The following is a 24,163-nucleotide window of genomic DNA, read 5'->3' as shown; positions in this document are numbered from 1 at the left end:
TGCCATTAGGGGCTGATCATGTCCGGGAAGTATAGGCTGGATGTGAGGAGGAAGTTCTTCACTGAGAGAGTGATTGGCATTGGAATGGGCTGCCCAGGGAGGTGGTGGAGTCTCTGTGCCTGGAGGTGTTGAAGCCAAGCCTGGCTGAGGCACTTAGTGCCATGGTCTGGTTGATTGGATAGGGCTGGGGGATGGGTTGGACTGGATGAGCTTGGAGGTCTCTTCCAACCTGCTTGATTCTCTGATTCTATGCTCCTATGATTCTCTGATTCTCTGATTCTCCGTGTGTTGCAGACCAGCATCTCCATAGAGATACGGTACCATGCTCTGGATGGAACAGTGGGCACGTGGAATGACAAGGAGTTCCTGGAGACCCCCAGTGTCCACTCAGAAGGGGATGGCAGGTATCCCCTGGAGACAGACAGCCTCCTCTCTGGCCACCGGCAGGGCTCCGACATCTCTCCAGGCAAATCCAACCAGCAGTCTGCAGAGAGGAGCTTCAGAAGGTAGTGTGCTGCTGGGCACTTGGAGAGGTGTGATGGCAGCAGGGGTGGGGAGAGCTTGCCTTGGCCTCAAGGCTATGACTAGACTAGCAGAAGGCCCATTTTCCTGGCTCAAAGTCAGGATAGGGTCTAAGTGTGCCCCAACCAGTGCCAGCAGGTCTTGTGATGCAGCAACACATCCTTGCTTCTCCACTACATCCCTGCTTCACCACATCCCTGCTTCTCCACTACATCCCTGCTTCTCCACCACACCCCTGCTTCTCCACTACATCCCTGCTTCACCACATCCCTGCTTCTCCACTACATCCCTGCTTCACCACACCCCTGCTTCTCCACTACACCCCTGCTTCTCCACCACATCCCTGCTTCTCCACCACATCCCTGCTTCTCCACTACATCCTTGCTTCTCCACTACATCTCTGCTTCTCCACCACATCCTTGCTTCTCCACTACACCCCTGCTTCACCACTACATCCCTGCTTCTCCACCACACCCCTGCTTCTCCACCACATCCCTGCTTCTCCACCACACCCCTGCTTCTCCACTACATCCTTGCTTCTCCACTACATCCCTGCTTCTCCACCACATCCTTGCTTCTCCACTACATCCCTGCTTCTCCACCACACCCCTGCTTCTCCACCACATCCTTGCTTCTCCACTACATCCCTGCTTCTCCACCACACCCCTGCTTCTCCACCACATCCCTGCTTCACCACATCCCTGCTTCTCCACTACATCCCTGCTTCTCCACTACATCCCTGCTTCTCCACCACATCCTTGCTTCTCCACCACATCCCTGCTTCTCCACTACACCCCTGCTTCTCCACCACACCCCTGCTTCTCCACCACACCCCTGCTTCTCCACCACACCCTGGTTCTCCATCACACCCTTAGTTCTCCACTACATCCCTGCTTCTCCACCACACCCCTGCTTCTCCACTACATCCCTGCTTCTCCACCACATCCCTGCTTCTCCACTACACCCCTGCTTCTCCACCACACCCTGGATCTCCATCACACCCTTAGTTCTCCACTACACCCCTGGTTCTCCACCACAGCCCTGGTTTGTTAGGGCCTGGTGGAGTCCTCATGCCTGGAGGGGCTTAAAAGCTGTGCAGATGCAGTGCTGGGGGACATGGTTTAGTGGTGACCTGGCAGTGATGGCTCAAGAGATCTTAAAGGTCTCTTCCAACCAAACCCATGCTACAATTCCCAACTCATGGGACCTGAATCTGGATGAAAACAAGCCCAGGGACTATATGCTTCCACTTCTTGATAACATGCTGCTGTAACCATTTGCAAATCCAGCCTGGTGTCTGGGCTGGCTGGAGAAGTCTCTGGACTGGGGATGCTACAGTCAGTTGTCTCTTGGGATGAACTGCATGCTGGGACCAGCTCTGCCATGAGCTGTGCCATATGCATGCTCAGGTCTGGCTGGGAAGAAGAGGCCCTTTACCACCTCATATGCAGCCATGAGGTTAAGGCATGGTGGATACAAATGCTCCTGTGATGCTGGACCAGGACCACACAGCCTACCTCAGCATAGGTGTTCTGAACCCTGTGCTGTAGTGTTTGGTTCAGAAACAGATATTTGGTCCATAAAAGATTTTTCAGGCAGCTTTACACAGTTCATGTAGTTGTGTTGTCCCCAGTAGTGATTTTGTCTGTCAGCCTCCACCCCAGTAGCTCTTGAACCCATTGACCTTGTTCAGTTGGAAGAGTGGAGGCAACAATGTCCTCAACTTGCTAAAAGCAATCAGCTGGTACAAGGCAGAGACTTCATGAGTGGGGCAGGCATTGGCCTCTTCCAGTTGGAAGATTGGAGGCAACAAAGTCCTCAACTTCCTAAAAGCAATCAGCTGCTACAGGAGAGAGACTTCATGAGTGGGGCAGGAATTGGCCTCTTCCATTTGGAAGAGTGGAGGCAACAATGTCCTCAACTTGCTAAAAGCAATCAGCTGCTACAGGAGAGAGACTTCATGAGTGGGACAGGCATTGGTCTTGTCCAGTTGGAAGAGTGGAGGCAACAAAGTCCTCAACTTGCTAAAAGCAATCAGCTGGTGTAGGAGAGAGACTTCATGAGTGGGACAGGAATTGGCCTCTTCCATTTGGAAGAGTGGAGGCAACAATGTCCTCAACTTGCTAAAAGCAATCAGCTGGTGGGACAGGCAGAGTGCAGAATTGGGTCCTTGGGTCACCCACCTCTCTCCTGGCATGTGCACAACCCTTGTCTGAGGGCTAACAGAATGCTGGCAGATGAAAGGCAGACAGCCCTCAGGCTTCCAAATCCACATGGCATTCCAAATCCCCCCAGGACTGATCTGCTTTTGGAACAGCATCCACACATCAGGCAGCTGCTGCTGCTGCAGCCATGCAGCCCCCATGCTGGGTTGAGGCAATTAAGTCCTTCAGCAGTGTTTGCTTTCTGTTTTGCTTTAGCACTTTAGTGTGGCCACATAAGGGCAAAATTTCTCTCTCCCCTATGGTGCAAGATTGAGGGAAGATATCTCCAATGGCTCACATCACTCCCAGGCAGTTAATTAACTGTGTGAATTGGGCTGAAACCAGTGAATTTACAAGGAAATTGGAAGTGCAGCTTTCCTTTCCTTCCCTGCCTCAGCAGAGTGTGATGGGGCTGAACAGGGAAGATGCTGAAATGGCTTCAGCCTAGAGGAGAGAAAGCTCCAGAGACACCTTACTGCAGCCTGGCAGCACTTAAAGGAGCCTGTGAGAAGGATGGGGAGAGGTTTTAGCAGGAGCTGTTGTGAGAGGACAAGGGATGGTGGTTTTAAACTAAAAGAGGGGAGATTTAGACTAAGTATAGGAAAGGAATTGTTTGCATTCAGGGTGATGAAACCCTGGACCAGGCTGCTGACAGAGGGAGTAGATGCCCCCCATTTCATAGAATCATAGAATCATAGAATCAACCAGGTTGGAGGAGACCTCCAAGCTCAGCCAGTCCAACTTAGCACCCAGCCCTAACCAATCAACCAGACCATGGCACTAAGTGCCTCACCCAGTCTTTTCTTGAAGACCCCCAGGGACGGTGCCTCCACCACCTCCCTGGGCAGCCCATTCCAATGCCAATCACTCTCTCTGTGAAGAACTTCTTCCTAACATCCAGCCTAGACCTACCCTGGCACAACTTGAGACTGTGTCCCCTAAATTATGGAACCATTCCAGCTCAGGTTAAACAGGGCTCTGAGCAATGTGCTTTAGTTGAAGATGTCACTGCTGACTGCAGCAGGGATGGACTAGATGGCCCTAAAAGGTCTCTTCCCAACTCAGATCATGATCTGATGATTCTGTGGTGTTGAAGAAGAATGGCAGGGGAGGGTAGCAAACACACTCTGTCATGCAGAGTGGATGTCATAGGATCATAGACTCAGTCAGGGTTGGAAGGCATCACAAGGAGCAGCCAGTTCCAACCCCCCTGCCATGCCCAGGGACACCCTACCCTAGAGCAGGCTGCACACAGCCTCACACAGCCTGGCCTCAAACACCTCCAGCCATGGGGCCTCAACCACCTCCCTGGGCAACCCAGTCCAGCCTCTCACCACTCTCCTGCTCAACAACTTCCTCCTCACCTCCACTCTCCATCTCCCCACCTCCAGCTTTGCTCCATTCCCCCCAGTCCTGACACTCCCTGACAGCCTCAGAAGTCCCTCCCCAGCTTTTTTTGGAGCCCCCTTCAGATCCTGGAAGGCCACAAGAAGGTCACCTGGGAGCCTCCTCTCCTCCAGCCTGCACAGCCCCAACTCTTTCAGTCTGTGCTCACAGCAGAGCTGCTGCAGCCCTCTCAGCATCCTCCTGGCCCTTCTCTGGACACTCTCCAGCATCTCCACATCCCTCTTGGAATAGAGGCTCCAGAGCTGGATGCAGTACTCCAGGTGGGGTCTCACTGTCTGTCAGCCCTCTGTGTGAGGAAATCAGTGTCCTGCTTGACCACATGGACTTCAGGGATGTAAGTCAGCACCGTGTTCAGTTTAGGGCCCCCAAGAAGGATATTGAGTTGCTGGAGCATCTCCAGAGAAGGCCAACAAAGCTTTGGAAGTGTCTAGAGCTCAAGTCTTGTGAGGAGCAGCTGAGGGACTTGGGATTGTTTAGCTTAGAGGAAAGGAGGCTGAGAGGAGACCTTCTTGCTCTCTACAAATCTCTGACAGGAGATTGGAGTGAGGTGGGGTTAAGCCTCTTCTCCCAGGGAACAAGTTTCAGGACAAGTAACATATAGGCTGGATGTTGTTAGGAAGTTGTTGTCAGAGAGAGTGATTGGCATTGGAATGGGCTGCCCAGGGAGGTGGTGGAGTCTCTGTGCCTGGAGGTGTTGAAGCCAAGCCTGGCTGAGGCACTTAGTGCCATGGTCTGGTTGCTTGGCCAGGGCTGGGTGCTAGGTTGGACTGGCTGAGCTTAGAGGTCTCTTCCAACCTAGTTGATTCTATGATCCTATGACAAGAGGAAACAGCCACAAGTTGGAACAGAGAAGGTTTAGCTTGGACATGAGGAACAACTGCTTCCCCAGAGGGGTTGTCAGGGCTTGGAACTGGGTGTGCAGGGCAGTGGTGGAGTCCCCATTCAGGGAGGGGTTGAAAAGCTGTGCACATGTGTTGCTGTGGAGTGTGGTTCAGTGGTGACCTGGCAGCACTGGGTTAAGGTCTGGACTCAATGCTCTTAAAGGTCTCTTCCTGTGATTCTGTGATGTTATGCAAGGTTGGACGTGGCACTTGGTGCCATGGTCTAGCCTTGAGCTCTGTGGTAAAGGGTTGGACTTGATGATCTGTGAGGTCTCTTCCAACCCTGATGATACTGTGACACTGTGACACTGTGATCCTGTGGTGGAAGTGTGAGGTGCAAACAGCATGATGGGGACATGGCTTTAATCTCACCAGAGCAGTGAGGGATGCTGTGTGGCTGCTTCATCCTCTGCAGCAGGCAGCTGGATGAGCTCTGGGCTGGATCTCAGGGGAATGTGCCATCTGAGATGATCAGCTGATGGATCCTTCAGGATGAGGACAGCCACATTCATAGAGCTGACTCACGAATGGGTTGATCATGTTGCCACCACTACTGTTGTGAACAGCAAGGCAGGAAAAGCCCTGATGTTTGTTGTGTCACCACCCTCACAGGATGGAAGAGGATGAGATGTATTACCACAGTGAAGATGAGCTTCTGGGAGAGGGGGATACCCTTAGCCAGGGTTCCCTCAACACAAGGTAGGGTGCCAGCCAGCCTCCACTTGTGCTGGTGGCAGTGGAGTTTGCAGTGCTGTGTTCCTTCTGACTTCACCCTGTGGATGTCCCACAAGCATTACCCCTGGATTCTGATTTCTTGCTGTAGGAGAGCTGTGAGGGGAGAAGTGATGGAGCAGCTGGAAAAAACATCCATGGAAAAGATGCACAGGAAGGGGCTGGGATCCAGAATAGAGAAAGGGCCTTGTGGTGAGGATGTAACTTGGGCTACTGTGTCCAGTTCTGGGCTCCTCAGTTCAAGAGAGATGTTGAGGTGCTGGAAGGTGTCCAGAGAAGGGCAAGGAAGGTGGTGAGGGGCCTGGAGCACAGCCCTGTGAGGAGAGGCTGAGGGAGCTGGGGGTGTGCAGCCTGCAGAAGAGGAGGCTCAGGGCTGACCTCATTGCTGTCTGCAACTCCCTGAAGGGAGGCTGTAGCCAGGTGGGGTTGGGCTCTTCTGCCAGGCAAGCAGCAAGAGAAGAAGGGGACAGAGTGTCAAGTTGTGGCAGGGGAGGTCTAGTTTGGATGTTGCTAGGAAGTTGTTGTCAGAGAGAGTGATTGGCATTGGAATGGGCTGCCCAGGGAGGTGGTGGAGTCTCTGTCCCTGGAGGTGTTGAAGCCAAGCCTGGCTGAGGCACTTAGTGCCATGGTCTGGTTGCTTGGCCAGGGCTGGGTGCTAGGTTGGACTGGCTGAGCTTGGAGGCCTCTTCCAGTCTGGTTGATTCTATGATATATGCTTCTACCACCTTGAGGCCCCCTTCCTTCTCCAGGTCCCACACTGCACATCAGGCAGAGCTGTCCCCAGAACCAGAGATCAGTTGTGATTAGTGCATGCTGAAGAGCTCCTTGTGGTGTGCATGAAGGTCTGATTTCTGCTTGCAGTGACTTTTCATGCAGTGTGCTGCTGTGAGTTGTTCCCCACCACATGGCAGGAGGAGATTGGGGAGGAGCTGCAACGAGGAGAAGTTCAGGTAAAACCCAGGGGCCAACTTGATGCCCTTTGGAAAAGCTCAGTCAAGGAAAGGAGCACTGCAAGGGGACTCCTCAGCTCCCATGGTTCTACTGATGGCAGAAAACACAGGAGCATGGTTCCTCCCCCACACTGATATTCCAGGCACCTGATGTCACACAGCAGCTCCCCATGTAGAATGTTGCTGAGTGCCTCAAGCTTCTCCAGCATGAAGACACTGAATCTCTGTCATGGGAATTCCCAGCCACTGCTAAACACCTCTGTTTAAGTCTCCTCAATTAGTGCCAGACAAAGCACTTGAAGTGCCCAAAACTAAAGCAAGTTATTAGAACAGACTGTGAGGAGGTTTTGGCTACCTAGCACTGACCTAAACAATCTCCAGGCATGGTCAGGAGGCACAGCAGCCCTCAGCCAGTCACAGAGTCACAGCATCCCAGCGTGGTGGGGGTTGGAGGGGACCTTTGGAGATGATGTAGTACAAGCCCCCTGATAAAGCAGGGCCACACACAACAGGAGGTTTTGGAAGAGAAGGAGACTCCACAACCTCTCTGGGCAGCCTGCTCCAGGACATTGGCACCCTCTTGGGATAGAATTTTTTTCCTTAAGCTCAGGTGGAAATCACAGAGAGAGTGATTGGCATTGGAATGGGCTGCCCAGGGAGGTGGTGGAGTTGCTGTGCCTGGAGGTGTTGAAGCCAAGCCTGGCTGAGGCACTTAGTGCCATGGTCTGGTTGCTTGGCCAGGGCTGGGTGCTAGGTTGGACTGGCTGAGCTTGGAGGTCTCTTCCAACCTGCTTGATTCTATGACTCCATGATTCCACAACCTCTCTGGGAATCCTCTTGGAGTCCTCCATCCATCTCACAGGAAAGAAGTTTCTCCTCATGTTCAAGTGAAACCTCCAACTTGGGTTTCAACTTGTGCCCACTGCCCCTTGTCCTATCACTGGGCAACACAGAGAAGAGTCATAGAATCAGACAGGGTTGGAAGGGACCACAAGGATCATCCAGTTCCAACCCCCCTGCCATGGGAGTCTGGCCTTGTCCTGTTGACTCCTGGCCCTTAGATATTGACAAGCCATGAGAAGATCCCTTCCCAGCCTCCTCTTCTTCATGCTAAGCAGCCCCAGCTCTTCAGCCTTTCCTCACCAGAGAGATGCTCCAGTCCCCTCAAATCTTTGCAGCCTCCACAGGACTCTCTCCAGTAGTTCCCTGTCTGTCTTGAACTGAGGAGCCCAGAACTGGATCCAGGACTCCACATGTGGCCTCACTAGGGCAGAGTAGAGGGAGAAGGGAGTAAAAGGAGAGGAAGATGCTAAGTACAAGCTGGATGCACAGCTGAGAAACACCTTGGGCTGAACAGAGCTCCATTGGGAAAGGTGTTAGTCTTGAGGTCTTCTTGGCATCTCCTTCTCCTGTAGTTCTGCCTCTTCAAGTACTGCTTCCATTGCCTGCATTCCTCTGTGGGGGGTTTTGAATCCAAATGAAGGCAGTGCAGAGATCTCCCTGGATTTCTGCAGGCTTTCTGACAGTGCAAGCTCCATCACATCCATCTTCACCTCCTCCCTTGGCTCATTAGGAACATTAATTTGTTATTCCTCTGATTCTCTTTCCTGGAGGCATGCAGAAGAGGAGGAAACAAACAGACCTTGAAGGGGGAAAGGCAGCAGCAACAACAAGGAATAGATCATAGAATCAGTCAGGGTTGGAAGGCACCACAAGGATCAGCCAGTTCATAGGAGCATAGAATCAGCCAGGTTGGAAGAGACCTCTAAGCTCAGCCAGTCCAACCTAGCACCCAGCCCTGGCCAAGCAACCAGACCATGGCACTAAGTGCCTCAGCCAGGCTTGGCTTCAACACCTCCAGGCACAGCAACTCCACCACCTCCCTGGGCAGCCCATTCCAATGCCAATCACTCTCTCTGACAACAACTTCCTAACAACATCCAGCCTAGACCTCCCCTGGCACAACCTGAGACTGTGTCCCCTTCTTCTGTTTCTGCTTGCCTGGCAGAAGAGCCCAACCCCACCTGGCTACAGCCTCCCTTCAGGGAGTTGCAGACAGCAATGAGCTCTGCCCTGAGCCTCCTCTTCTGCAGGCTGCACACCCCCAGCTCCCTCAGCCTCTCCTCACAGGGCTGTGCTCCAGGCCCCTCCCCAGCTTTGTTGCCCTTAAAGATGTCTCAGCTAAGTGCTGTAGCCAGAGTATGAAGTTGTGTTAGGGGAGGTCTAGGCTGGATGTTAGGAGGAAGTTGTTGGCAGAGAGTGATTGGCATTGGAATGGGCTGCCCAGGGAGGTGGTGGAGTTGCTGTGCCTGGAAGTGTTGAAGCCAAGCCTGGCTGAGGCACTTAGTGCCATGGTCTGGTTGCTTGGCCAGGGCTGGGAGCTAGGTTGGACTGGATGAGCCTGGAGGTCTCTTCCAACCTGGGGGTGATTCTATGATTCTAAGCAGCCCAGTGCAGGGTCCTTGTGGGTCATCAGACATGCATGGAGTGGTTTGCTGTGTTCTGAAGTTCTTCCTGTACTGAAGCAAATCTTTCTGGTATTTTAAACTCTGGAAGAGCTCTTTACATCCATCTCACTGGGCTTTCCCCTTCTCTCTCTCTAAATGCCCTAGCCTTGGAGACAATCCAGAAGAAGATCAGCACACTAGGTAAATACCCACACCTGCTCAGGTGGTGGCCCTGAGCCTTTGCAGTGCTGAGACACGTTCTCAGCAAAGAGTTCTTCCTTTAACTGAGGTTTAAATGTTAAAACTTGAGGGCCCAGGTCACTGAAGTCCAGACTTATGTGAGGGGGAACCTGCTCACTCTACACAGCATCCATCTGATGAAGCAAGCCAGGACACAGAGGATAGCATCTTCCCATCTTCCCCTGGCACGACTTTGTTTCAGGATACATCTGGGATGGTTTATGATAGCACAGGGACTGTGATATGATGGACCAGGGATCACCCTCAACAGGTAGCCTGAAGATAGCAGAGGGAACTATGATATGATATGATATGATATGATATGATATGATATGATATGATATGATATGATATGATATACCAGGGATCACCCTGAACAGGTAGCCCGGAGATAGCACAGGGACTATGATATGATAGACCAGGGATCATCCTCAACAGGTAGCCTGGAGATAGCACAGGGACTGTGATATGATGGACCAGGGATCACCCTCAACAGGTAGCCTGGAGATAGCACAGGGACTATGATATGATGGACCAGGGATCATCCTCAACAGGTAGCCTGAAGATAGCACAGGGACTATGGTATGATGGACCAGGGATCATCCTCAACAGGTAGCCTGAAGATAGCACAGGGACTGTGATATGATGAACCAGGGATCATCCTCAACAGGTAGCCTGAAGATAGCACAGGGACTGTGATATGATGGACCAGGGATCATCCTCAACAGGTAGCCTGGAGATAGCACAGGGACTATGATATGATGAACCAGGGATCACCCTCAACAGGTAGCCTGGAGATAGCACAGGGACTGTGATGTGATAGACCAGGGATCACACCCAACAGGTAGCCTGAATGCAGCTTATAGGTCATGGTCAGAGAAGGAGCCTTGGTTCATTTGTTCACCAATATAGACATATCCTTAGATTCCTTCTGCAGCCAGTGAAGAGAGATTGGCACTTTCAGAGGTGGTTCATGAGCTTGAAGACCCTGCCTGGACTCTCAAAGTTTGGATGGGTTCAGGCTGTGCACACCATGGCTCCTGACCACCTTGAAACTGAGATCCCAGAGAGCATCACCTGATAGCTGTTGGCCTTGAAATATTGATGGGCAGGACAGAGCTCTGGGGCCGAAAGCAATCTGGTGATGGTGAATTATTGATGCTGCCTTTCCTCACGCGTGCCCAGCGGATCCAAGCCAGGTCTGATTGAGCTCAGCTCTCCCTTTGCCTCTAATTAGACCCACAGGTCACTTGCTCCAAAGCTGGGGTCATTGCCAAGTGCTGGGGTTGAATTTGATGTGGGGTTGATTTAGTCGTGGCAATTAAGGAGGCAGGAAGGAGAAAAGATGTAGTTCATTTTATTTCAGGCAAGCCCTTGCCCACAGCTCTATACAAATGAGTTACCTTTGGGCTCTAATTCAGTCAGGAGAATCTTCCCAAGGATGCTTTTGGGCAATTCATTCATTTAGGAGGCTCAGAAGAATTGGAAAAGGTTTGGCCACAAAATGCCTTTGCCTCACTTACAAATAAAAGGCAGCCTGGAGCCCTAGGGAACATCTGTGCTGCTCACTGCCATGGAGTAGAAACTTCCAGATAGTCCCTGGCTCCTCTGTGGCAGTGTTGGAACTGCTCAGCCCTTGAGAGGCTTCCAGATCTTCCCAGGGTGCTGGGAAAGAGGCAGAGGATCTCTGACCTGATCCTGGTTCCTCTTGGCACGGAGGTTTGCAGAGGTGCAGGCAGCATCTCTTGCAGCTGTGCAGAGAGCACCATGGCAGTGGCACTGCTTGCCATGGTGTGAGGCACTTCAATGCCTTCTCCTGGGAAACTTGAGGCAAACTTTAAGTTTCCAGGTAGTTCAAGCCCAAAAGATCAGGGCTAAGCTGATCTGAAGCATGAGGCAGAGCAGAACAGGTTGTCCAAGAGCAGTGAGGCAGGGGCAGCTCTACCTCTCAAGAAAAGCCTGGATGAGGCACTTAGTGCCATGGTCTGGTTGCTTGGCCAGGGCTGGGTGCTAGGTTGGACTGGATGATTTTGGAGGTCTCTTCCAACCTGATTGAGTCTATGATTCTATGATTCTACCTGAGGCAGAGGCAGCTCTGTGAGGCAGAGGCAGCAGCAGAAGCAGCTCAACTGCTTGCAGCTTAGCTCTGTTTCTATGACTTGCCCCAGTGCAGAGGCTCCTTTGGCCACAGAGTTTCACCAACCAAACTGGCATCTGCACAACTGACCATGTTAGGTGAGCCCAGGGCTTGCTCACCCTTGTTTGGGCAAGACACCCACAAGTACCTACCCACCTGTAGGTATCTGTTTATCACTTTGGGAGGGGACATAATGGCCCAAGCCTTTGTTTTCCTCCTGCCCTTGTTTCCCCCATCAGCAGAAGGGTGGGGCAAGCCAGGACATCTGATAGGCCTATTAGCCTGCCAGGACAGGGGTTGAAAACCTTCATGGCAGGAGTCTGGGAAAGGCAAGACCCTCTGCTTTTGAAAGGCCTGGACACCTCAGGAGTCTGCCTGCATGGGTCAGTGGTGCAGATATGTTTCCTTGGCTAGTGCCAAGGATGCTGCTCATGGATGATATTCCAGAGCTGCTGTGCTTATAGAGAAGCAGGAATTAGTGGAGGGTGGTGGTACAAGGTCCATATTAGCACCATCCTTCATGGCTCTAGGTTCTTCCTATGATCTTCCTATGTTGCCCTATAGTCAAAGGAAAGGGAGAGCTGACTCAGACTTTGGGTGGGAGTCTCCATCCTTGATTGTAGTGGAAGAGTGATAGAGGCATTGCACCACCTTCATGCCCAAGTAGTGAGGAGGGTCTAAAATTGCTACATCAAACATGACATTCGGGGACATATCTTAGGGATGTCACACACCCAATCAGTGCCTCTATCAGCATAACCAGGGAATTCTGGGATCCTTCATCCTGAGCCAAAAAGAAGTGAAATGATCTTCCCAAGACTACCAGCCCCTGTCAAGTTTTCCACCCCCATCCTTTTTGCAACCCCTCCAAGGTACCCTTAAAGAATCCAAAACCCTAAAAAGCAAGAAAAGGAGACGGAAAAGATGTTCAAAGTGATGGCCTTGGGGGGTGCTGTTGTGAGTCCCAAGGCAGACCCTTCAGCAGCTTGAGGTGTTTCCTGGATGCTGTTACCCCCTGTTATCAAGACTGACCCCAAACTGTCCCACTGTAGAACATCTTGCAGGTGTATTAGAAGCAATGGATGCTGACAGGTCTTGTGCCTCATGTGAAGAAGTGGTTTTGCCACCAACCTGCTCGCTCTGGGTGTGAACTCAGTGTGCACACACGAACCTGAGTGCACACACCTGAAGTCACCACCCATGAGCTGTCTTGGAGCACTCTGCAGTGGTGTGACACACCATTACCCCCTTCTTGGAAGGGATGTGCCTGCACTCACCAGGGCAATGGTTGCCTTGCTGCTGGAGGGCTGCTTCAAGAAGCCTGACATTGGTTTGTTTGTTTTTTCTCTCTCTTTCTCTTTGGTGCCTCACTCAGGACTAAGTTTAATGATGGATACAAGGCAGTAGCAAGGTATCAAAATATCATGACTGGTGGGATGTTGGGTTTTGGGGGTGGGTTGCTCTCATTCCAGCTCATCACAGTCACACTTGATGAATAGGGTGTGAAGAGCAGAGTCCAGACCTGGGTGAAGCCAGCTCTTCATGCACCAGCTTCACAGCGCCTCTCTGCAGGTGCAGGGCAACAGTGGAGCTGAAACCTGCAAAGGAGGAAGGGTTGTGTGGCAGCATCACCACTCCTGTGCTCCAGGAGCTTTTCCACCCATCTGCACCTGCAAACCTCCTTCATGTTCATTGTAAAGGAGAAGCAGATCTTGTGGTTCCTCTACAGTGAGGCCACATCTGGTCTCGAGGAAGGTGTCTCTACCCGTGAGGGTTAGAACTAGATGGTAGTTAAGTTTCCTTCCAACCTAATTCTACAGTTCCATGAGAGTGTGATGATGATTGCCCCATCTGTAGGACTCCCAAAGCTGCCATCAAGAGGACTACATCTGTAGAAGTAAATTCATGGGTTTAATCCAAGACAATGATCCCAGCCCCAACCCATCTCTTTAAGTCTATTCTTCACTGCTCCTGCTCAGTACCTGAGAGGAAGGTGCAGAAGAAGCCTGCAGGAAGGTGCTTGCCAACAGGACCTGGGTGGCTGCAAAGATGTGTGGAGCAATGTCTCCTCAATACCTCACTATGTAGTGTTGGCCAAGGCCAGAGTGGGACTTTCCCCTCTGTTGTGTGTTGCCCTGAACGAACCTTCTCAGTGTCAGCCCAGGAGGAGCTTCCCAGTCCAGGGGTGGTAGCCATTAGCCCCTTCCTCTGTCCTGGCTGGCTCCCATGGGATGTGGGAGGGTATGCCTGCTTGGGTGGGGTTGCTTCTTCCACACACTCATCCTCCTGGCTGTATCTCTTCCACACAGTGAAGACCCTGAAGATGACAGGTACTGGGCATGGTCCCCCTGCTTCCTGAGTACCCCTGCTCCCCTCAGGCCCTTTGGGCATGGTGTGTGCATGGGTGTGACACACATGTCAACCTACCAAACTCTGCATGGCATTTGGGCCCAGGGAAAGGTCCTAACTGCTTCCTACCCTCTTCTCAATGTGGGGCAGAGCTTTCTTGTATCTATCCCATCCCTTCATTGACAAAGAGCAGGTTTCTTTGTATTCAGCCCACATGCAACAACAACCTTCTACTCATTTTTCTACTCAGGGGCCTTGCAAAGGAGCTCTGAGGAAAATATTTGTGTGTCTGCCTACCAACTCACTCATCCATCCCCTCCACCTATCCACTCACCCCAATGCAGATATCATCATCTACCAATCTGTCCATCTTTCCATCAAAACACCTGAGTATGAAGCTATGTATACATCCATTTCATTTCTTTCTACTCCTCACTGATATTCTCACCATCCATCCAAACAACCATACACCCATCTATCCATCCCACCATGCACTCATCTAGCCACCCAAACAACCATCCATCCATCCATTCATCCACTCATCTATCCAACCACCCATCCACTCATCCATCCGTGCAACCTCCCACTCATCCAACCACTCATCCAACCATTCATCCAACCACCCATTCACTCATCCATTCATCCATCTATGCAACCATCCACTCATCCATCCATTCATCCAACCACCCATCCAACCATCCACCCACTCATCCATCCATGCAACCTCCCACTCATCCAACCACTTATCCAGTCATCCATCCAACTATCCAACCACTCATCCACCCAACCATTCATCCAACCACCCATCCATTCATCCATCCATGCATGCAACCATCCACTCATTCATCCAACCACCCATTCACTCATCCATTCATCCATCTATGCAACCATCCACTCATCCATCCATTCATCCAACCACCCATCCAACCATCCACCCACTTATCCATCCATGCAACCTCCCACTCATCCAACCACTTATCCAGTCATCCATCCAACTATCCAACCACTCATCCACCCAACCATTCATCCAACCATCCACTCATCCATCCATCCATCCAACCACCCATCCACTCATCCAACCACTCATCCATCCATCCATCCACTCCATCCATCCAACCATCTGCTCATACATCCAACCACCCATCCACTTACCCATCCATCCAACCATTCATCCAACCACCCATCCATTCATCCATCCATGCATGCAACCATCCACTCATCCATCCAACCATCCACTCATCCAACCACTCATCCATCCAACCACCCATCCACTTATCCATCCATCCAACCATTCATCCAACCACCCATCCACTCATCCATCCACTCATCCATCCATTCACCCATCCATGTAACCATCCACTCATCCATCCATCCATCCATCCATCCATCCATCCATCCGTCCATCACACCAGCCAGCCCAGTGTGATCCATCTACTTCTGTCAGTTGTCCCATCCTGTCCATGGACTGTGTCCTCCCTCCCCATTCCAGCACCACCACTACTGTCACTATCTCTGTACCCCATTCATTGGAAGCCAGTGGGTTTGGAAGTCTTACAACAAGCTCTCCCTCTGGCATGCTGTGTGAGTTGGCTTTGGGTTATTGCTTGGTGCATGTTGTGAGGGGGAGAAGGTGGGCAGAAGGTCTTTGTTGCTGTGGCAGGATGAATCACCTCTGAATGAACTGATCTTTGTGATTGCAGAGCTAAGGGGAAAGAGAAAAGACACCTCATGATGCCATTCAGGTACCCCAGTTCTCCCCATCCCTGTTTGGGCCCAGACTCACATTCCACCTCCAGCCTCTAGCCCTTCACAACCCCCTGGAAAGGCTGAAGAGCCTGACCACAAGTTCATCTGTGCTAGTCAGAGTCCTAAGATCAAGAGGTTTGAAGGTATAAAATGAGAATCCTCTGGTGGAGGTTGGAGTGCTTTGAACTAGTTGACTGGATAGGGCTGGGTGCTAGGTTGGACTGGATGATCTTGGAGGTCTCTTCCAACCTGGTTGATTCTATGATTCTATGATCTTTAAGGTCTCTTTCAACCCATTCTATGGTTGTGTGGTGCTACTAATGGGACATCTGTGGCCTATTCAGGCACACAGAGCCCAAACCATGGCTGCCTACAGTCAGAGAGGTGACTTAGGCAGTAAGGGTTGGAAGGGGCAAGAGACAACTTAGGCAGCAAGGGTTGGAAGGGGCAAGAGGCAACTTAGGCAGTAAGGGTTGGAAGGGGCAAGAGGCAACTTAGGCAGCAAGGGTTGGAAGGGGCAAGAGGCAACTTAGGCAGTAAGGGTTGGAAGGGGCAAGAGGCAACCTAGGCAGCAAGGGTTGGAAGGGGCAAGAGGCAACTTAGGCAGCAAGGGTTGGAAGGGGCAAGAGACAACTTAGGCAGTAAGGGTTGGAAGGGGCAAGAGGCAACTTAGGCAGCAAGGGTTGGAAGGGGCAAGAGGCAACTTAGGCAGTAAGGGTTGGAAGGGGCAACAGGTAAAGGAAGTGAGGGAGAAAGAATTATCTGGTGTTAGTTGCTCCAGCAGACCCTTGGAGAAGGTCTGCTCATTCACCCAGGCTCTGAGTGCCTAGGACCAGCAGCACCATGCTTTGGAGAGCAGAGAGACACAGGAGGAGGGCCACGCTCTGAGCAAGGGCAGCCACAGCAATGTTCTTGCATCTCTCCTCAAGGACACATTCAGCCTGGTGAGATGAAGAGGGAAAGGAAAGCAGCTGGGGTGTTGTTTGACAACCAGCTGAAGATGAACCAGCCTGTGCCCAGCTGGCCAAGAGGGCCAAGAGCATCCTGCCTTGGATCAGCAGCAGTGAGGCCAGCAGGACTAAGGCAGGGCTTGTCCCCCTGTAGTGGGCACTGGCACAACCCCACCTGAAATATTGGGTTCAGTTTGGGGGGGACTTTCTCTTCAGGAAGGACACTGAAGTGCTGGTGTGTGTCCCTAGAAGAACAACAAGGTTGGTAAAGGGTCCAGAGCACAGGTCTTGTGAGGAGTGGCCTGGAGGAAGGGAGGCTAAGGGCAGACCTTCTTGTTCTCTACAACTCCCTGAAGTGAGACTGGGACTAAGGTGGAGGTTGGTTTCATCTCCCAAAGAGCAAGCAATAGGACAAGGGAAAATGTCCTCAAGTTGTGCCAGGGCAGTTTAGGTTGGACATGAGGATCAATTTCTTCATAGACTCATAGAATCAGTCAGGGTTGGAAGGGACCACAAGGAGCAGCCAGTCCCAACCCCCCTGCCATGCCCAGGGACACCCTACCCTAGAGCAGGCTGCACACAGCCTCACACAGCCTGGCCTCAAACACCTCCAGCCATGGGGCCTCAACCACCTCCCTGGGCAACCCATTCCAGCCTCTCACCACTCTCCTGCTCAACAACTTCCTCCTCACCTCCACTCTGGAAAACTTCCACAGCAAATGTTGCCCAGACCTGGAAGAGGCTGCCCAGGGCAGTGGAGTGATCTGCATGCCTGGAGGGGTTGAAAAGCCATGGAGCTGTGATGCTGAGGGACATGGTTTAGTGTTGACCTGGCAGTGCTGCACTCAATGATCTTAGAGGTCTTTTCCAGCCAAAGCATTTCTGTGATGCAGGCTCAGGCACTGCCCTGGCCCATCTCACCCAAGGATGTTGTTCCCTATCCTGTTGCCCTGCTCGTGGCACAGAAAGGTCTTGCTGGCAGCAGCGAGTCACTCAGAGAGATGTGGATTCTCATCTCTGCAGCAATGCAAAGGTCTTTTGTGTTCAGAGCCAGCCAAAGCAGCCAAGCTCAGGATGAGCTGGCAAAGGGCCAGGGCTTTGCAGGGAGCTCAGGCCACACGGCAGGGCTGCAGGAGAAAGCACAGCGATTTAAACCCTCTCACTGCACTGGGCACAGACACTAGGGCAGCTTTTACAATGCAGATGACCCAGCTGGGCTGCTGGCACTGGTGGTTGCTTGCTCCTGTGATCAGCTCAGCTGGCAAGGGAACAACTTCTGCTGGTCTGCTGTCAAAGGAAGCATCAGTGCAGGGAGAGAGCAGAGCTGCTTGTCTCAGAAGCAGCTTCTGGTTGAGTTTCCTTAGCTATTTTCCAACCCAGGTTCTCATCCCTGTCCATGCTGGGCTGGATGGGAGGACTCTGCTCTTCCCAGACTGATCCAGAGCTAAATCCTGTCCTGTCTTGTGCTGGAGCTGGGCTTCACCTCTCTAAAACCCACCCAGCAACACACCAAACAAAAGTGAACTTAAAAGCAGCCAAGAGGAAAGCTGAGGACAGACTTCTTAGGAGGGCTTGTTATGACAGGACAAGGGCTGATGGTTTTAAACTGAAAGAGGAGAGATTCTGACTAGGCAGGAGGGAGACATTATTTTACAGTGAGGATGGTGAGACACTTAGCCCAGGTTGCCCAGAGAGGTGGTAGAAGTGCCACACCTGGAACCATTCCAGGTCAGGTTGGACAGGGCTCTGAGTGACCTGCTCGAGTTGAAGATGTCCCTGCTGACTGCAGAGTGGCTGGAGTAGATGACCTTGAAAGGTCTCTTCCCACCTAAACCAGTCTCTAATTCCATGGCTCTATGAAAATACTTCTTTTCCTGGGTGGTTTTCCAGCAGCCTAAGCAAATAGAAGTCCTTGCTATGAACCCAGCCTCCTGCTCAGCCCAACAGAGCCATCACCATGGGGTGAAATGGAGTAAGGAGCTGTAATTAAAGCCCAGCCCTCCTCATTACTTTCCAGAAGCAGTTAATTGCTTCTTTGTTCCTCCCCACTTGCTCCTCCAGGCAAGCAGCAACAGAAGGGGACACAGTCTCAGGTTGTGCCAGGGGAGGTCTAGGCTGGATGTTGTTAGGAAGTTGTTGTCAGAGAGAGTGATTGGCATTGGAATGGGCTGCCCAGGGAGGTGGTGGAGTTGCTGTGCCTGGAGGTGTTGAAGCCAAGCCTGGCTGAGGCACTTAGTGCCATGGTCTGGTGGCTTGGGCAGGGCTGGGTGCTAGGTTGGACTGGCTGAGCTTGGAGGTCTCTTCCAACCTGGTTGATTCTATGACTTTGCTGATGGGGGAGATTAGCCAGGGAAGAAAGAGTGACCAGGGGAGGAAAACAGGGAGGTAGGACACAAATAAAGGTGTGTCAGAAACATGAGAGAAGGAAAAGAGGTTTGAATTGGAATGGGCTGCCCAGGGAGGTGGTGGAGGCACCGTCCCTGGGGGTCTTCAAGAAAAGACTGGATGAGGCACTTAGTGCCATGGTCTAGTTGATTGGTTAGGGCTGGGTGATCTTGGAGGTCTCTTCCAACCTGGTTGATTCTATGATTCTATGAAAAGCCAGGGAGCAGAGGTGTGCAAAATGAAACAGGGAGGTGAGGAGCTGTTGTTTCCCATGAGGTGCCAGGGCAGGAGGACAGCTCTGCCTGCTTTACTCCTCATCCATCACCTCCACCTCCTCACACAGGGAGTTGTGGTTCCCCTTAGCCCTTCCAGCCTACAAGGGGGTTATGCAGAGATGTTATCCACTAATGTAAACCACAGATGTGAGCAGGACAGGGGAGCTTGGGGTCAGCCCTACTGAGCAAAGGCTGCCCACGACCATAGCCCAGGGATCATAGAATAGTAGAATCAGTCAGGGTTGGAAGGCACCACAAGGATCAGCCAGTTCCAACCCCCCTGCCATGCCCAGGGACACCCTACCCTAGAGCAGCCTGCACACAGCCTCACACAGCCTGGCCTCAAACACCTCCAGCCATGGGGCCTCAACCACCTCCCTGGGCAACCCAGTCCAGCCTCTCACCACTCTCATGCTCAACAACTTCCTCCTCACCTCCACTCTCAAGCTCCCCACCTCCAGATTTGCTCCATTCCCCCCACTCCTGCCACTCCCTCACAGCCTCAGAAGTCCCTCCCCAGATTTTTTGTAGCCCCCTTCAGATCCTGGAAAGCCACAAGAAGGTCACCTGGGAGCCTCCTCTCCTCCAGACTGCACAGCCCCAACTCTTTCAGTCTGTGCTCACAGCAGAGCTGCTGCAGCCCTCTCAGCATCCTCCTGGCCCTGCTCTGGACACACTCCAGCATCTTCACAGCCTTCTTGGAATAGAGGCTCCAGAGCTGGATGCAGTACTCCAGGTGGGGTCTCAGCAGAGCACAGCAGAGGGGGAGAATCACCTCCCTGGCCCTGCTGGCCACACTTCTGCTGCTGCAGCCCAGGCTCTGCTTGGCTTTCTGGGCTGCAAGTGTGCACATTTGAAGCCTTTATGAGGAGCAGGGAAGCTACAAGGGAAGAAGAGCCTCTTCTGGTGTTATGGTCTGATCTGAAACACTTGAAGTGCACTGAAGCTTCTTTGCTTTTTGTTCTCTTGCTGCATGGCCACCAGCTCCAGCAAAGGCAAAGAGAAGACAAAGGAGCACAAGTAGGTTTGCTCTCCCTGCCCCTTCTCCACCTTGCTTCCAGCTTTCCTAGCTCATGCTGTGTTTGATCCCATCCATGATTTGCTCTTCCTTTCTCTAAAGCTGTGCCTGTCAGCCCTGGAGGATTTTGGCTGTCTTGAATGTGTGGCCTGAAGCCTCAGAGCCTGCAGGGAATATTTAACTACAGCAAAACCCAAATGTAAAAGGCTTGCAGTGATCCCTGGCAATACTGAAAGGGAACTGGGGGGTCCTAATAAGGCTCCCATCAGCTTGGGAGGAACTTTGCCTGGGTGGGGGGGGGACAGTTCTACAGCTTGGCCATGGACAGACTGGTCAGGGCTGAGTGAGGGCAAAAGTCTAGGTGCAGGCTATCAGCTTGGGACTGGGGCAATGGGACCTAGCAGCAGCTCTACAGCTCCTGTGCCCACAGGTCTGGCTGCTACCTCACACATGTAGACAAAATCCTTCAGCTCCTGATTTTCTTCTATCCTCAGCCACTTGCATTGAAGTAATGGGCACAAACTTGAGCACAGGATGTTCCACCTGAAGATGAGGAGGGCAGTAGAGCACTGGACCAGGTTCACACAGTATCATCAGGGTTGGAAGAGACCTCACAGATCATCAAGTTCAACCCTTTACCACAGAGCTCAAGGCTAGACCATGGCACCAAGTGCCACGTCCAACCTTGCCTTGAAGTGCCCCAGAGAGGTGGTGGGGGTCTTCTTCTCTAGAGTCATTCCAAAAGCACTTGAGCATCATCCTGTACCACCTGCTTTAGCTGAACCTGCTCTGGCAGAGGGTTTGGACTAGATCATCTCCAGAGGTCACTTCCAATCCCTACCATTCTGTGATTAATCCATACTGTACCATAGAATCATAGAATCAAGCAGGTTGGAAGAGACCTCCAAGATCATCCACTCCAACCTAGCACCCAGCCCTGGCCAAGCAACCAGACCATGGCACTAAGTGCCTCAGCCAGGCTTGGCTTCAACACCTCCAGGGACAGTGACTCCACCACCTCCCTGGGCAGCCCATTCCAATGCCAATCACTCTCTCTGACAACAACTTCCTAACAACATCCAGCCTAGACCTCCCCTGCCACAACTTGACACTCTGTCCCCTTCTTCTGTTGCTGCTTGCCTGGCAGAAGAGACCAACCCCACCTGGCTACAGCCTCCCTTCAGAGGGTGGTAGACAGTTTGTGTCTGAGCTCTCTCCAGGCAGCAGCAGCATCTTCCAGCTCTACAGCTTAGTAGATCTGCTGAAATTAAAGCTTGAGTCTCCTATGAGCACGACCTGATTTCCTGCTATTCAAGGGATGATCCCTGGAGGAATTGTGTGTCTGCTGGATTTCCTGCAGCTGCTGGAAGGAAACAAAAAGGTGAAGAATGATCTTAGAGCAAAAGGAGGATTTACAGAGGGACCTGGACAAATTTGATCAATGCATTGAAAGCAATGGAATGAAGTTAAACAAGGCAAGCTGGCAGCTCGTGGCTTGGACAGATTGACTCTGGTATGGGTCAAGAATTGGCTGGAGGGCCAGGCCCAGAGAGTGGTGGTGAATGGTGCCACATCCAGTTGGCAACTGCCACTGCTGGGCCCAGTCCTGTTCAATATCTTTATTGATGATCTGGACCAGGGGATTGAGTCCTGCAGCAGTAAGTTTGCAGATGACACCAAGCTAGGAGCAGCTGTGGAGCTGTTGGAGGGTAGGAGAGCACTGCAGAGGGACCTGGCCAGGCTGGATGGGTGGGCAGAGGCCAATGGGATGAGATTGAACAAGGTCAAGGGCAGGGTTCTGCACTTTGGCCACAACAACTCCAAGCAGCACTACAGGCTGGGGACAGAGTGGCTGAGAGCAGCCAGGCAGAGAGGGACCTGGGGGTGCTGGTAGAGAGTAGCTGAAGATGAGGCAGCAGTGTGCCCAGGTGGGCAGCAGAGCCAATGGCATCCTGGCCTGGCTCAGGAACAGCAGGACAAGGGAGGTTATTCTGCCCCTGGACTCAGCACTGCTCAGGCCACACCTTGAGTGCTGTGTCCAGTTCTGGGCTCCTCAATTCAAGAGAGATGTTGAGGTGCTGGAACATGTCCAGAGAAGGGCAAGGAAGCTGGTGAGGGGCCTGGAGCACAGCCCTGTGAGGAGAGGCTGAGGGAGCTGGGGGTGTGCAGCCTGCAGAAGAGGAGGCTCAGGGCTGACCTCATTGCTGTCTCCAACTCCCTGCAGGGAGGCTGTAGCCAGGTGGGGTTGGGCTCTTCTGCCAGGCAAGCAGCAAGAGAAGAAGGGGACAGAGTGTGAAGTTGTGTCAGGGGAGGTCTAGGCTGGATGTTAGGAGGAAGTTGTTATCAGAGAGAGTGATTGGCATTGGAATGGGCTGCCCAGGGAGGTGGTGGAGTCTCTGTGCCTGGAGGTGTTGAAGCCAAGCCTGGCTGAGGCACTTAGTGCCATGGTCTGGTTGCTTGGCCAGGGCTGGGTGCTAGGTTGGACTGGCTGAGCTTAGAGCTCTCTTCCAATCCAGCTGATTCTCTGATTCTCTGGCTCTAATACAGGTTGCATGGAGGCTTGTCCCAGTTTGAGAACAGAGTGAGGATATTCACTCCCTCACTTTCACATTTGCAGGACCCCAGTCTTGACCTTGCTGCCAAACTGGGTTGCAGGAGGCCAGCAGCTTGCTGGTTTGGAAGGGAGCAGTCAAACAGGTGGTAGAGGACTGCAGCTGAGCTCTGGTCCGGGCTAAGCCCAGGCTTTGGCTAAGGCGGGGCTCTGGCTGCCACCACGATGCCTGTGCTGGCATCTCAGGTTCTCAGATCCTCATGCAATATTCATGTGTGGATGGTGTCAGCTCTCTGCCAGCACCAGTTGCCCATCTGCACCCAGTGGATGCCCAGCAGGAGCAGCCAAGGGTTTGGCACAGCCCTTGTTTAATGCTGCAAAGACCCTGCTCTGCCCGGAGAGGAGGCTCACCTGGGGTCTCCATCCCTGCTCAGTCCCCACCTCCACGTGGGGCACAGCTCTGCCCTTGGCCCCGGGATGGATGCTCCACCCTAGATGCGCCACTGGCTGCTCTCCTGTCTCAGCTGACCTCTGCCAGCATCTCCTCCTGGGGGAAGCCAGCTCCTGGATAGCCAACTGGTGAAGGTAGTACTGCCAAGGGATGGAAAGGGGACTGTGTGGTGTGTGTCAGTGCTCACTTGGCTTGGAAAAGATGATGCATGGGGCTTGGTGAGGGGCTGGGGAACAATGAGCATCTCCAAAGCATCAGATAGGTGGTTCCTTCCTTCACTTTCATTTGCTTCTTCCACTCTTCTCAGCACATAGCAACTATGATGCCATTTCTCACTTTATTTGTCTTTTCTGGGTGACCACCAATCCCTTCACTCCTAGATAGTTGTCTCCTAGCAAGGCCAGTGCCAGATGTGGCAATGGGTTGTGAAGAGCAGCAGGGAGATGTGGCTGGGAGGAAGGTGTAGGGGCAGCACCTTGTGCCCTCCAGACTCTGGTCTTTGGAGCAGCAAGAGCTGAAGCTCAGCTCATGGATAAGCCCAGATTCTTTTCATGACAGGACAAGGAACAGTTGGCTCTAACTGAAACCTGGGAGTTCCATTTAAACATGAAGGAAAACTTCCAAATGTCCATCTTGGGAGAGGATGACAGAGTCCTGGAAGAGACTGCTCAGAGAGGTTGTGGATTCTCCTTCTCTGAACAGATTCCAAACCTGCCTGGATGTGTTCCTCAGCAGCCAGCTCTGGATGACCCTGCTGTATCATGGGGGTTGGATTAGGTGATCTCCAGAGATCCTGGATGGGTGGGCAGAGACCAATGGGGTGAGATTGAGCAAGGCCAAGGGCAGAGTCCTGCACTTTGGCCACAACAACCCCAAGCAGCACTACAGGCTGGGGACAGAGTGGCTGAGAGCAGCCAG

General features: G+C 52.4%; 1 protein-coding gene across 8 annotated transcripts in view; it reads left to right on the top strand.

Annotated features, from left to right (window-relative positions):
* The window catches only part of OTOF (otoferlin), a 129,370-nt gene that overhangs the window by 45,975 nt on the left and 59,232 nt on the right, over positions 1–24,163 (top strand). For 2 of the 8 annotated variants that reach the window (XM_064146564.1, XM_064146562.1), the window contains exons 5-10: positions 295–506; positions 9,309–9,344; positions 12,896–12,931; positions 13,830–13,850; positions 15,570–15,611; positions 20,210–20,245. In XM_064146564.1, the coding sequence (XP_064002634.1) occupies positions 295–506; positions 9,309–9,344; positions 12,896–12,931; positions 13,830–13,850; positions 15,570–15,611; positions 20,210–20,245 (383 nt within the window). Of the gene's footprint in view, positions 1–294; positions 507–6,607; positions 6,697–9,308; positions 9,345–12,895; positions 12,932–13,829; positions 13,851–15,144; positions 15,612–20,209; positions 20,246–24,163 lie in introns of those variants that run through there. The other 6 variants (XM_064146568.1, XM_064146566.1, XM_064146569.1 and 3 more) reach the window with 5 other exon arrangements.

This window comes from Pogoniulus pusillus, chromosome 7 (assembly GCF_015220805.1).
Source record: "Pogoniulus pusillus isolate bPogPus1 chromosome 7, bPogPus1.pri, whole genome shotgun sequence".
NCBI lineage: Eukaryota > Metazoa > Chordata > Aves > Piciformes > Lybiidae > Pogoniulus > Pogoniulus pusillus.
The sequence above is the reverse complement of the archived record's forward strand: the minus strand, read 5'-3'. Positions and strand labels throughout refer to the sequence as shown.